This window comes from Spermophilus citellus, assembly GCF_964194105.1.
Source record: "Spermophilus citellus genome assembly, chromosome: 5".
Lineage (NCBI taxonomy): Eukaryota > Metazoa > Chordata > Mammalia > Rodentia > Sciuridae > Spermophilus > Spermophilus citellus.
Window position 1 is genome coordinate 85,752,600 of NC_138186.1, and position 15,173 is coordinate 85,767,772.

General features: G+C 34.9%; 1 protein-coding gene across 4 annotated transcripts in view; it reads right to left on the bottom strand.

Moving 5' to 3' along the window:
- COL12A1 (collagen type XII alpha 1 chain) overlaps positions 1 to 15,173 on the bottom strand; it is a 118,153-nt gene that overhangs the window by 72,903 nt on the left and 30,077 nt on the right. For 3 of the 4 annotated variants that reach the window (XM_081294898.1, XM_081294897.1, XM_081294899.1), the window contains exons 14-20: positions 9,305 to 9,577; positions 4,627 to 4,893; positions 4,039 to 4,231; positions 2,807 to 2,928; positions 875 to 1,024; positions 673 to 792; positions 408 to 572 (exon numbers count right to left, since the gene is read on the bottom strand). In XM_081294898.1, coding sequence (XP_081151024.1) covers positions 408 to 572; positions 673 to 792; positions 875 to 1,024; positions 2,807 to 2,928; positions 4,039 to 4,231; positions 4,627 to 4,893; positions 9,305 to 9,577 — 1,290 coding nt within the window. The remainder of the gene's footprint in view (positions 1 to 407; positions 573 to 672; positions 793 to 874; positions 1,025 to 2,806; positions 2,929 to 4,038; positions 4,232 to 4,626; positions 4,894 to 9,304; positions 9,578 to 15,173) is intronic. The other variant, XM_081294900.1, reaches the window with a different exon arrangement.

The following is a 15,173-nucleotide window of genomic DNA, read 5'->3' on the forward strand; positions in this document are numbered from 1 at the left end:
TATAAAATAGAAATAAATAAAAATAATATCATCTGAAAAGTATTCTAAACTGCCTTTTTCTAAATGCTTCTAGCACTAATTTCCCACCAAAAAGTGTCTTTTTGATGTTTTTTCTGGAAAGCAAAATAATGGATTTCAAAGATAAATATAGTTCTGTGAAAAATCAAACAGGAATTTTCCTGAATCCTATTAATATACTACATTTTTTTCTCTTAATCCATTATTTTCCTTCTGAAAAGCCATGTAGTTGTTTCTCATTACAAAGAGAAAAGAAGAAATGTGAACTCACTTTCTGGCACATCATTTTGATGAATTATGTGATAGAGAATATATGTTTGTTTGTTTTTCTCAAATGTCCTCAGCACTTTTGCAACCCCATGGACATCGATGCTCACTCTAGCACTTACCAATGGCAAACAGCTCCACGCCTTCATCCTTGAGCTTCTTGGAAGGTGCCTCCACATCATCTTGTGATTTTCCATCAGTAATGAGAACACCAATTTTGCGAGCACGAGGCCTCATGCCAGCTTGGGTCCTGAAGCTCTGCTGGCGAATGAAATTCAAAGCCATGCCTAGTGGGATTTTTAAAAGAGAATCAGTCACATCACTTCTCATCCACATGTTGAACCAAAGCATGAACTTTTGAAAGAGTATCAGGGCATCTTCACCCACCTGTGAGAGTATTGCCTCCTTTGTATGGTAAGTTTGCCACAGCTTCCAACAAACTCTTCTTATCTCTGTGAGCATTTAATTGCCACTCTGTTCTAGGGTCTCCGCTGTACTGAGCAAGAGCTAAAATAATACCATTGACGTTAGGGCATATAAAAGAACACCATGAAAATGTCTAAATGTCATCAGCATTGTCAGAACCTACCAATTTGTACTCTTTTGGGGCCAATCTCAAAGACTTCCACAATACGAGAAATGAAGCTCCTCACAGTTCTAAAATTTGCCCTGCCGATGCTCCATGATCCATCCACAAGCAACACAATGTCTGCTTCAGCTCGGGTGAGACACTCCATCCCTGACACAGCAATCATTAGATTAGATAGTGAGAAGCAAATTGTGGGCAGGATTTCTCCCTAGCCACGCCTCTGCCACCAACTGGGTGTTGTGCCTGTTGTGATACTGCAGCTCAACTGAATGATTTAGAGTGTAAGACTCTATAAATATGCAAGTATGACTTATTAGCCTTAAATAACATTCTCCAGAATCAATTCCTTCAAAGATTATTTCAGTTGCAAATCTTTCCTTCATCTTTGACTATATTTCCTGTCCTTAGATATAAAACCTGAAGACCTGAATTAGATCACCATTATAAATTTGAAAGGCTCACACACTCAAGAGCTGAAATAAATGAGAATGAATAGCTGTCTAACAATACAGCATTTACAATTTCAATAAAATTGTAATGTGATCTAAAGATAAGGTATTCCATTCTTTTGTAATATTTAATAGCAGTTCACAGGTAAGTTTGAGATGGACTGATTAAATGTGTTAACCAGAAATGGTTTTAGTGAGCCAAAGGTATCTTTTAAAATAATTAAACTCCCAGGTAACTATTACATATATTATGAAGGCCAGATACATGACTCTTAAAATTACACCTTTATAAAGTAAATATATATTTTAAAAACCTGATACACTATTATTTAGTTATTAATTATTTAACTTTATCATCTACCATATATAAAAATCAGATCAATACAAATGGTAAAGTTTGCACATTTAAAGAATCAAGAAAGAAGGAAGGCAATTTAGAAAAGTACACAAATATACAAATTGAGAGCTGTAGAGACAAGCACAAACACTGATACAAAGCTAGGGTGCTTTGGAAAGAGAAAATAATCCCAATATCCTCAGTGTAAAAGCTACAAAATAAAAATATAAGTCAGTTAATATCATCATAAGAGAAACAATAAAACATTAATGCAAAACAATAAGATTTCATACGTTTATTTATTTTATGCACATCCAAGATTTCAAGTGTTCTCTTTTCTAAGAGCATGTGTTAACAGCTATGAATTTTCCAGTTTCTTCTATTGTTAACATCTGATCTTGACATTATGAAAAAAGGCATTGAAAAAAATTAAGTAATGCTCATCACACTACAAAGTACAATGTGCCATTCATGTATTATATACAGGACTAAAGACTTCCAAATACTATTCTAAGCACTTAAGACTTTGCAAACCTGTTCCTGCTCTGCTTATAACTACCGTTTTTTAATAAATGATAAAAAAAATTTGAATAACTCTACCTACCACTTCACCTCCTCTAAGAATGTTAAAAACTATCTCTATTTACATCAAGGCATAATTGAGCAGGGGCAGAACATCTAAAGGGGTTTATGTTACCAGTTTGCTTCCCAAGTCATGGTTGTCCACCCTTGTTTCTAACCTAACTCTGCTTGCCCAGCCCAAATATATCATTTAAGTAAAGATATATAATTACTTTAACAAAATAAAATTGCATCTTAGTCACTTAAAAGAAGAAAAATGTTAGAAAAGTATAGATGTTATCTACAGTTGTTATTATTATCTGTTAATCTTTAACTAATGCAGTATAATGTCACTAACACAATGTTTAAAAAGAAACCTAAAAAAATAATTTAAAGTATGCTTGACTGGATGTCTTGAAGCATTTTTTCCAACATCAAAAAGGAAGCATGCAAATTATTTAAATAAATTTTAGTGAAAAAAAAATAATGTTAGTTACTTCTCATTGTATAATAATCTAATAGTTCACATTTGAAATAGTTTCATAATGCTAAATTTTCCTAGGGGAATATAGCTCAATGTCTTACCAGAGGATAAAATTGGCATTACAGTTGTGTCAGAAAGAGTTGTCATTTCTTGTCCAACAAGAGGTGAACTTTCTCCTCCATCAAACATTCCAAAAACATTTACCTTATAGGTGGTACCTGCCCTGAAATGACAAAGTGAATAGTCTGTATGGACCATTGGTTCAAGGCATTATTTTGCTTTCTTAAAGACATTTATTTTGACTAATAAACTTCTACTCAGAGTAACTTACAAAGTACAGCATTTTCACAAAAGAAAAAGAGTTTCATTCTCGTTTGTTTACCCTGTGAGGTATCAAGAAAAACTAGCCACCTAGGACTCCAGAGAATTTCGGGGATTCAGAGCACCATTTCAGCCTTGCCCTTCTACCAGAGGGAGAGTCCCTACGATGCTGCTCAGCATGTCAGAAAAGGATCAGGATCTCTACTCTGCTGTTTCTAAGCAATGGGCTTTAAGAATATGATTGAAATGTTGTGTCTTGCAGGGTAGCATAAAGCACCTAGCACAAAGCCTGGCAAATAGTGTGCTTCATAAATTTTACCCCTCCTATACTAGTAAAAGTCAATAACAAGCATTTACATAATTTTCAATATTGCTGAATGAACAGTTAAACAAACTTTCCAAGAGGCAATGCACAGTAGCCCATTCTTTTTACTGTAATAAATGAAGGGTGCTGTTCAAACTCAAACTTCCTTGTTTTCTACTGCACAGCCTAAAATTTGACCTTCAGTGAGCCCAGGATTCTCCTGCCAGCTGGCACCAAGCACAGAGAGAGTCCTGCCTTCTGGCTCTAGTGTGTCACACTGGAGGAGGACCCACACTTGGGATCTCACCATGAGTCACCCAGGCCCTTCCAGAAGGAACCCCCACATTTCTACATGGCTATAATTTTAGTAAAATGACTACAATTTTGGTGAAATGGTATAATATGTACGTTTTGTTAAAACAGGGTGCTATTGAAAAAAAAAATGTCATTCCTGATCACTTAAAAACAAAATCATTAAAATATTATGTATATTTTGCTCAGGCCAAAATTCTGTTGCTAGCGTCTGACTAACCTCAACTCCAGTATCATGAAGCACAAGAAAGCAGATTTAGTTGATTTTTAAATACTCTGCTAACAAAGAGACATATGAGTGATTATTGACATAGGGTCTATTGATTTACATAGGTTGATTCAATCTTTTAACACAAGTTGATTCAATCTCTTAACACAAATATAATTAGTTCCTACCTAAGTTCCTCCAAAACGACTGTGTTGTCATATGGTCCAACGACTAACTCCCCTAGTTTTCTGTCATCCCCCGTAGGGTGGAATGTGACTTTATAACCCTTCACCTCCCCAGGGGCAGGCTCCCAAGTCACTCGGAAACTTGACATAGTTGGGTCAGATGTTTTGAGATTTCTGGGTGACTTAAATCGGGAAGCTGTAATGATAAAAAAGGATTTTTAAAATAATATCCATAAGACTGGCCTTTTGACATTTTCTGTTAGTGCCCACAAAAATGCATATTTATAAGAAGCGTTAACTGTTGTGACCCTATATAACATGTGCAACAAAAGTCCTGATAACAGAGCACTACCCAAGAGTATAAACAATCCTTACAATTCAGATTGGTTTAGCATTAGAACATTAATAGGTAGAATTACTTTACCAGGGGATTGGTAACAATATGCTAATTGGGTATTCCAAGTAATAATTAGAGTCGAATTTATTACAGATTCAATTTCAAACTTTTACAAATGAAGTAGACATATTAAAGTCTTCTTTTAAAATGTTACATATACTTTCCCCTCCAATAAAAGCATTATTATTTTGTACCTGTTGTTCCTGATCCTTGCCTAAGCTTTCCTTCTCCTGTCTTGTAGACCGGGAGAACTGTGATATCATATGTGGTCTGGGGTTGAAGCCGTTTCAGCACTGTAGAAGTGACAGTGGCGGGCACTTTAGCAACCATCTGTCGCCCTCCCCCTTGGGGTCGGTATACAACACGGTAGTTGACAACCTTTTCTGGTGCAGGTTTCCACGTAACTCTCATTGTATTTTCTGTTTCCTCATTCACTTTCAAGGTTTTGGAATCTTGGGATACTGTGAAATAAAAGGAAAATTAATATATATACTATAAGAGTGTGTGTGTGTGTGTGTGTGTGTGTGTGTGTGTGTGAACAGTTCCTTGATTATGCAAAAAGAAACTATCTGTGGTTTCTTAAATATGTACACTGTTCTCTTACTCAGCCTTGTAATCTCATAAATTTATGATGGCGTGTGAACCTTAATCTCAGCAAGATATCAGTAAGATGTTTTCTCTTTATCCAGCTAATACTAAAAAAATGGAAGTTCGTATTTCAGGGATTTCCTATTTGCATCCTGGAGACTTCAGTAAAGAAAACATCCATTTCCGGAAATGAAGTTTTAGACTTTTTATTATATTTTCATCTGTAAGGAATTCCTCTAATCACAATGCCATGGGGAATACTAAAAGCTCTGAATGCAGGGTTAGAAATTTTACTCAGGCCATTTCAGAAGAAGTTGCTGTCTACAAATGACTAGACAGAATTAGTATGGTTAACATTATTCTTGTGATTGCCATGTGCAGGTAAAACTATGACACAAGAGAACAGGAAACTTTAACACATAAAAATACCTTGAGGGCTCTAAAGATAAATTAGTGTATATTTAATATTTAGAAAGCACTATATGTTATTATTAGTACAATCTATAGACAATATTACTTATTAAGTTATCTTTTATTAATATTTTATAATTGTTAATTACTTTATCAGAAACAGATCCCTAAATACACACCAATAGCCAACAACATCCTTTTGTATTTTGGGGGTTTTCGGGGTTGTGGTTATAAGGGATTGAGCCTAGGACTACTTTACCACTGAGCTACATCCTCTGTTATTTTTATTTTTATTTTGAGACAATGTCATGTTAAGTTGCTGAGGCTGTTCTTGAACTCGGAATACTTTTGCCTCGGTCTCCTAAGTTCCTGGAATTTAGGTGTGTGTACACCCAGCTATGAAATCCCTTTTCTTATTCATAAGTAGAGTTCATAAGCATGATCATTTAATTCAGATTTAATAACCTTCATATTCAAGAAGTCATAGGCATTTTATTGAAAGAAATTAATTTATTGAAGAAAACAAAATAAGCAAAGAATCTTTCTGATTTTAAGAGAAATTTTATATTCAAATGGGGGGGGAACCTATTAAACAACTAAAAACTCCTTTTAAAAATAGTTTTTAGACAATGGGTATCAGAAAGCACTGAACAGTGATTCCCTAAGCAAGAAGGAAGAAATGAGAGTAGACCCTATGAATGACCCAGATTCTAGCCCTAATATAAGAAGGTGGGATCCAGATGGACACTGGTGGTCTCCCTTGACTGACAGTATGATGTTGAGTGTCCAAGGAGTCCAAAGCAGAATTTGCAAAACAAAATACTATAAAGAAATCACACCACCAAAAATGTCCCCAAAACATCCAAAAGGTTCCCAAGTCTTCAATTCAGTGTTAATCAGGGATCTAGTGTGAGGAAACCATCCAAAACCAGGGAAAGAAACACCCAAAAGAAATAGAGGGAACTATTTCTGGAGCTCACACAGGGCCAGAAATGATTCCCACTAGCCAAAGAGAAAACCATATAACTCTGGAGACATCATGTAGAATACTTGGGAGATTATTACTTCCATAATGGAGCAAAATTAGCCCTAAACTAAAACAGAGCTCAAAAGTAAACTTCAGAAAGATCAAACTATTTTTCAAGGAACTTAACTATATTCCAGGAAAAAAGCTTAAGAATATTTATAAGAATATAAAAATATATAACACCCAAAAAGGTAAAATTCACAATGTCTGGCTTCAAATAAAAATTATTGAGCATTCCAAGAAGAAAAAACTATGGCCCATGTTATGGATGGAAAGATTACATCTCCCCCAAAAGTCCAATGTGTATATGTGCTAGTGTTTTGCAGACAGGGCCTTTGAGGAGATAACTAGGATTAAATGAGGTTGTATAAGTGAGGCCCTAATTTAATGGAATTAGTGTCTCTATAAAGGAAGGAAGAGACTGTTGATCCCACTGCCATGAAGAGGAACAACAGAGAGTTTGCCCTCTGTCAGCTTGCGAGTGTCAATATATGGTTTCCATGGTATCAACAGATTGCACACCATACTCTTGTAAGTTTCAGGCGATCCTGATCCTACAGACATTTCTGAGACATCCCTTGAGAGCGCCTATGAAACTCTTAAAGCATAATCTGGTGACTCTTGAGCTACCCCCATACGTTAGGATTCATCAGTCACCTAAATGCCACCCCTTACATGTCTGAAAGGACTTTGTGGCTTTGTGGCTTTCCTTTCCCCAAAGACAAAGCAACACACAACAACCAAACAGCAGTAGAGCCAAAAAGCTTCATGTCTTCTATTTACTTAGACATTTAAGCAGTTTTGAATACTCTGAGAAATCAATGTTTCCTTCCTTCCAAGTCTGCTTCTAGTTCAAAAGAGACTTCTCTGTTCACCAGCCTTAAAATCAAAGAGCCAAAAAAATACTAAAAAGTTCTCAGTTGCTCATCTTCTAAGAAACAAAAGTTTATTTACAGCTTCTGCTAACATACTTGCTTTTGGCTAAATCACATTCCTTATGAAGATTTTCAAACCTAATTATCTGAAGGCTCGGATACTTTTAGAAAAAGATATAATGGAGAATTTTTTGGAAAGAAAATCCTCTAAATGCACTACTTTAATAATTTCTCAACTATATGAATTTTATCTTTACTCCTATAAATAAGGTTAGCTCTATGTGTCATTATCTGACCTGAGTTTGCAATATGGCTTCTCTTACAACAAAGAAATAGAGTTTCTTAAACTACATCAGCCAATCTATTCCAGACACAAAATTTCATTTAGTACCATAGAAACTAATCATGTGAATATCTGAGCAATATGCCTTCACACAAATTTAAATTTCATACAGGGATTTTTTGGTTTTTTGTTTTTTGGTTTTTTTGAAAGCTGGTTAATTTAGACAAATTTAAATTTAAACATATCCAACTGAGCTTGTCAGTGGTAAAAAGAAAATGAATTTCTCAGACAACTCAGACCAAAAGATTTTTGTTAAAGGACAATTTCAAATCAGGATATGGGACTTAACCGAAAATCCTCATGGCACTTCCCTCTTTCTCTTTGCCAGAAAGATCACCAAAATTCTTCTACTTCTTTCTAACAGAAGAAAATGCAAAGATGATCCATTTCTTTCCTCTTTTTCTAAAATCCTCCCAAAACAAAAGGAATAAAGTTTTTTTCCCTACAAAAGCTTAGACGTACCCATGCTTAACAAATGAATTTGTGTGTGTGTGTGTGTGTGGTTTTTTTTTTTGGGGGGGGGGGTTAAATATACATTTTTTTATAACAGTTTTAGTTTTCTAGCAAAACTGAAAAGAAAGTACAGAGATTCCCCATGTATCCTTCCCTGACCCACACATACAGGACCTCCCTCATTCCTAACAACCCCTACCAAAGAGGTACACTCATAAAAACTACTAACCGACTCTGGCACATCATTCATTATCAAAAAAAAATAACTTTAGGAAAGAGAATTAAGAAATTTTGACACATCCTGCACCAGCCATGTGATGATAAATGATGATAGATTATTCATAATTGTTCACCAAAAAGAATACTAATGAGGCAGAGTCACTATAATATTGAGTGAGATTTTGATTTTAACTTTATCAAATATAACAGGAATAAAGCAAAGAATCTAGGATTGGTCTTATTATATGAAAATCATTATGTTGATAGTCAGTAATCATTTATAAATTATTACTAAATAACTAGTCACTCTACTTGATGCTTTGTACATTGTTATTTCATTTTATCCTCATGAAAACTCTAAGAGACAAGATTTATTATCTGCATTCTACACATTAAGAAATCAAGATTCAAAGGTTAAGTAAAGTTAGTCAGATAATGCAACTATAAATGTGACTGAATTCTGTCTCCAGGGGTCCTGATCTTTTTCCTGGTTGGGGGTCCTATCTAGTTGATAAGAGATGGGGGGAGGGAAGTTAAATGAAGGTAGTTGAAAGGGATTTGGTATTTCAAAATATGACTTTTTTCCTTCTTTTTGCAGTATGGGAAATTGAATCCGGAATGCTCTACCACGGAACTTCACCCCTAGCCCTTTTTGTTTTTTTATTTTAAGACAGGGTCTCTCTTAAATTGCTGAGGCTGACCTTGAAGTTGCAATCCTTTTGCCTCAACCTCCTGAGTCACTGGAATTACAGACAAGCACCACCATGTTAGGCTGACATATTTTTTCATGTATTAATTAATCTGAATTTAAATTGCATTCTTTAAATATTGTAATTGTTAAGTCCTTGTTTAGCATATGAACAAAAAAAATCAAGTGGATAAACTACATGTCCTTTGGGCTGATAGCTATTAGGTAGCACTAATACACTCCCAAACACACCTGTGATGTTACCTACATTCAGTTGTGGCGTCTCCAGTCAAAGGTTCTCCTTCTCCACTACTGTAAGTTGCAAAAACGGAAATTTTGTATTTGGTCTCTGGCTGCAGATTTTCTATTACAGTATGAATTGCATCTCCAGGAAGATTTTTCTCTCCAGCCTCAACATCATCATAAAGAGATTTCCATGAGACCCTGTATCCTCGAACCATTCCTGGAGCAGACGTCCAATAAGCACCAACTGATGTATCAGTGATGTCCTTAATAACTAAGTCTTGAGGTGAACCACGTTCTACGATAGAAATTAAAGGGAAATCATTTTTTTAAATAACTACTAAATATTTGAACATTCATTCATCCTGGGAGACATCCTAACTTGCTGAACACAAACTCAACTTGTCTAAAAAATTGCTATTTCTCCTTTCTGAATTTTTTTTCCCTTCTGTCAGTGGAGTAGGATTGATTGAATAAAACTTGAGAATTATACTTGATTCCTATTTATCAGCCTTACCCCTCATGCCCAGTCTGATTGCAAGACCTTCTAGGAAAAGGTTATCACCCAAATCTGAAGGAATAGGTGTCTTAAATTTTTTAAAGGAAAAACAAAGCATCTAAATCCCAAAATTCTGTCACATTTCAGTCTGCCTGTTGACATAGCCCATTGTTCACAAAGATCTTCATTTACTTTCATGATCTTTTCCTCCCAGATCTAATTTAAATAAGCTCAGTTTCAATGTATGATTAACAATAACTGCATCAATCTCATATCATTTGCAAACCTAAATTCCAACAATCATGTTCTGGAAAAATTTTTGTTTGCTCATACAGTTAAAAAAGTAGAACTAACTTTCATCATAGCTTAACCCTAATAAAGCTAAAAAATGAATAATTCTTCTAGAAAACTTAAAAGTGAATAGTCATCAAAATAAAATACACCACTTGTTCTAGCTGATCAAAAACGTCTGCTACTAAATTCTGGCTCTTTCATGAAAAAAAAATGGAAAAATATGGAAACCTCAATTTAATGGGAGGCACAGATGTCTTCCAATAAAACTCTCGCTCTCCATAGTTTAAATGTAAGATAAATATACAGATTACTTTATATTGGCTACCTTTACTAAGGCTTGTGCCACAGTGTGACATAATTATGAAACTATCTGCTTCTTCAGCATACACTTTGCCAGTAATTGTTGTATACTCATGCCAATTATATACAATGCTATTATAAGAATTATGGAAGCTATTAATTTATTTGGCTCAAAGAGTAAAAGTGAATATCTTAAAGCTATTTATAATTAAATAAATTTCAACACACAAAAAAGTAAAGATAACAATGAACAATAAAGAAACATCAATAGACAAAAACCTATAATATATCATTAAATTGGAAGGGAAAAAAGAAATAAAACGAGTTGAACAGCCTACCAGTCAAGCCTAAGTGGAAAATTCTATTATAAATAACTTTAACTGCTGACAGGACATCTCATCTCTGGAAGGAAATTAGTTGCATATTTTGCTGCAAGAATACTTATTTTCAAGAACATACTGACTTTCTCCCCCAAGTACACAAGGCTAATTCTCATTTGAAAGTCTTTTTCATTGTGTTTGCTACTTAAATGGCTACACATCTTTATATCTTCTCTACCTACAGGAAGATAAAAGTGCAATTTTAAGTAGTTTGTTTAATTTGTTTTGTTTGGTTCAGTTATTGAGGTTTTTATTTGTCTGTTATTTATACTGATCATTGATATCCCAAAAACTAGTCTCTAAGCTTCAAATGTGCAAAACTTTTTTCCTTTTGTTTCATATATGCCAGTTTTCTAAATGTGCCTCTTTCAACATTTCCCAAGTTGTGGTCAGAAATAGCTGCTATAGAATGACCATTCTTGAAAGTGATTCTGAGTTTAAATAAGCTAAATACTGTATTAATGACATTCCAAAAAATATAAGACAAAGTTAGAATGTGGGAATTCTATTCCAAATTAATACTGGGATAATTCACAAACAATAACTTTAGCTTCTACTTTTCTTAAAGGTTATGCTTCTCAGACTGTTTTTCTCCCTGCTTTCTACATCACTGAATTTGTGACATTGTTTGTTTCCATGACAACAGACATCTCACAAACACAAATACAAGTTAATGATTTCACCGTGAGAAAAAAATAATAATAATAGGAAGAGAATTATGGCTGAAGCAAAAATATATTCACAAAGACATTTCTGAGCTTAAAACAAAAGGATCTCATATCACTAGACATGTCTCCCCATGCATTTTAACCAACTATTTTAACACTCTCAAGACATATAAAACTAGAGCAAAATATTAATAAAATTGCAATAAAGACCTTTTCCAGGTTTATCAATGTCCTGAAGATGAAATCTTCAAGAGCACTTTTTAAGATGCAAATGAAAAAACAACTAAAAAATCATTTCTGAGTTCTCATGAATGTCATGACAACATTCATTTTAATGAACATGAGTAGGTTCTCAATCACAGAAAAAAAAATCCTCTATAAAGTCATAGTTTTTGCCTGTCCTGTACAAAGGCATTATTTGTAGGGAAGAGCATTACCAATTCATATTAGTTACAAAGAAACACAGACTTCAAAGAAAGGTAAAAGGTATTTCTATTCAATAGCCAGGATTGAAAAGACAACTCCTTCACATGGGTTTCTTATGTCAATCAGTCAGCTTGATAAGAATATTCCTAAACATAAGCTTATCCTATTCTCAGACATTAATTTTTTTCTCCAAAAAAGCAAGATATCTTGAGTATTGTTGCCTTACACCCACAAACATGGAAGAAGTTATAAATTCATGACACTTAAGTTTTATCAGATCTACAAACCTTCAAGTTTTTAAAAATGGGATTTTGGCTTGGCCAAACATTAGATTACCAACAGAAGAAGAAGAAGGAGGAGGAGGAGGAAGAGGAGGAGGAGGAGGAGGAGGAGGAGGAGGAGGAGGAGGAGGAGGAAGGAGGAGGAGGAGGAGGAGGAGGAGGAGGAGGAGGAGGAGGAGGAGGAGAAATTTTAAGCACTCTGTGGCACAATTGGCAGGATGCAGGTTGGCAAGTGACCAAGTTGGTCTTGGGGCTAGGTGTACAACCAGCTGAGTGGGCCACCAGCAGACCATGTCAGTACCTGAGGCCCTGGATACTCAGTAGCAAAATAACTGAACTGTACATGATCAAATACACAGAACTGCCTGGAGAGCCAAAGGCTCCATCCTGCCTTTATCCATTAAATCAGAACATCCAGGCCTAAATGCTGATGCTTTCTAGAAATCTTTAAAATCTGCCCCGTAGTTCTAATTCATCTATAGTTCTTTATTCTTTCCCCATCTCTAATTTTCCCCCTCCTTTTCTTTCTGCTGCTTCTCTCTGAGGCCTAGAGAAGCATTCACTTGGAATGTATGGTTGGTCAGTGTGGGAAAGAACCTTCACACTTTCAAAGGAAGCCCTGTAGAAAAAAAAAAAAAAGTGTAGAAACAGGGCTACCTTTTCACAAAGGGTGAAAAACAAAACTGTTCCAAATGTTGGTCCTGGTGATGCTCTGTAGGATAGCTTGATGGTTCACAAATGACCAGATAATGGATAAGTCATTGGATAATGGAGAAGTTATTTAGCTCCTCATCACATCCTTTCTATCCCATAAAATACAGAGGAAGTTCACCCCTCCCTTTTCCCCTCTGCCAATATGTTGTAGCTTTTGTTCTCAATCTAAGGAACTCCACACATCAATAACCACAGAAAGAGATTATTTGGCTCCTTTTGGTTTAGTTTGATCAGACTGAGTTTGAGAAAGAGTTCCTTTTTACCTTAGAGAAAGGAGACAGGAAAAGAAGTCAAATTAAAATTCCAGTCCCTACCCTGTCTCTAAGAAAGATTATTGGTTCTCAAGAGGGCAAGGCACAGTCGCAAGGGCAGTGGCAGAAGCCAAGTCCAGCAGACTTTCTGCCCCTTTCCCACTACCTTTCCCTGAGCCTAGACCCACTTCTGCTCTAGCAGAGGCTCCCTCACTCCCTCAAATGTACGTGTTTTTTTGTTTGTTTGTTTGCTAGATGAACACAATATCTTTATTTTATTTTTTTGTTGTTGTGCTGAGAATCGAACCCAGTGCTTCACACATGCTAGGAGGCAAGTGCTCTACCACTGAGCCACAATTCCAGCCCTCAAATGTATGTTTTATGATGTAGGGGTTGATTTAGGATATTTTCTTTTTTTTTACCCAAATGACATTTTTTTCAATAACATTTAGCTTCCTGATGTTTACTGACTTCTGTTCTGGATTACATGCTGTGTTTTCTTCATTATGTTTATATCATAATAGAATTTCTGGCAATTATTTTAAATAAGTCATCTTCTATAATGATGGTATGCATCTTTTCTATTCCTTTGATTCCATGTCAATAGTTTTCCCATACACTAGTGTATGTATCAGCATAAGGACCGTGAATAACAATTCATTCATATGATGGTATTAGCTAAAGGTATTAAATTCTATCAGGCTTTGAAATTTTGGCACGCAGCATTTCTGTCCTGATTATAAAACACATTCACACATATATTCAAAAGCATTGTTCTCATGACTGCTGCTGCTATGGGAAGTAATTCAGACAGGTGCATTTCTCATGATCTGCATATCCACAAGGGGTTGATTTGCACACTTTTGTTTCCATATACTATGCCAAAGATTAATACTTCATTTAAGGAACTTTCATATATTTCTTTAGCCCTTTCCATTTGCTTTCTGAAAAGTAAGTTATCATCCAACTCAAATGTAATTATAATATAAATTAGCCAACAATGATAACTGAAAAATTAATCATTACAAAATGAAACTATATTTCATCTTATAGATTGTTCCAGCAAGCTTTCACTAAGTTTCACATACCACTTTCAAAAATAGAAGTTAAATTGAAAATGTAATGTAAACTCTCTTCTAAATCAATTTGTCTTTTCCGTTAGAGCTCAGCTCAAAAGCCATCCAACTTTCCACAGCAGAATGCAGAAGACCTGCCTCTGGATAACATTCATGTGGAAATACACTTGATTTACAACCAATGAACTAGAACCACCATTCCAAAGGACAAAGTTCACTGTCAATAAGTTAACTCAGTCACTTCAAGTAATAAGTTCTTAAAAACAATGGTAAAAATTAAATGGTTATTCAACTTCAGAGCCTACATAAGCAAAAAAAAAATTATCTTCCTGTTTGATTTAGATTTTTCTCGGATCAACAATTAATTCACAGAAAAGGAACTGTGAATGACTGTCCTGTGATTGTGCTAAAGTTCCTTGGCAACATTAAAGTTGTTAGGCCCTAAATGTATGATTTTTCAAATTATGAGACAGCAGTAAAGCTCGGGAAACATAGAGGCTTTGTTAGTTGGTCTTGATGAAGCCTCATATTACTCAACATCATGCAGAATTCTTGTGATATGCTAAAAACCTCATTGCAACAAGACGTCAACTGAGTTTGGTTTGGTCTGTAGGAAGCCATTCATGTCTAGGGCATCGGCAAGTTGCTACAGCAACTGAAACAAAGAAAATTCTGAAAAGTCATATTTTCCATAGCCCAAAAAACAACACTCAGAAATTTTTTAAAAGAGCCATATTATTTCCGAACTGATATTTTCATTCATTTGTGGTAAATCTCTGAATAAAAATGAACACTATTCATTTAGAGGTTTATAAAAGAGGTTTATAATCCCTCTTAAGTATTAACAGTAACTACAAAGGTTTCTATTAATATTTAACGTGCATCTACATGTATAATCATGTTTTAGAAATTACGTTAAGCCTACCTATTTTAACAACCACCCCAGTTAAAAAAAAATGTAAATCAAAACTAATGGTTTGTGCTCAAATTCCTCTGAAGTTGAAT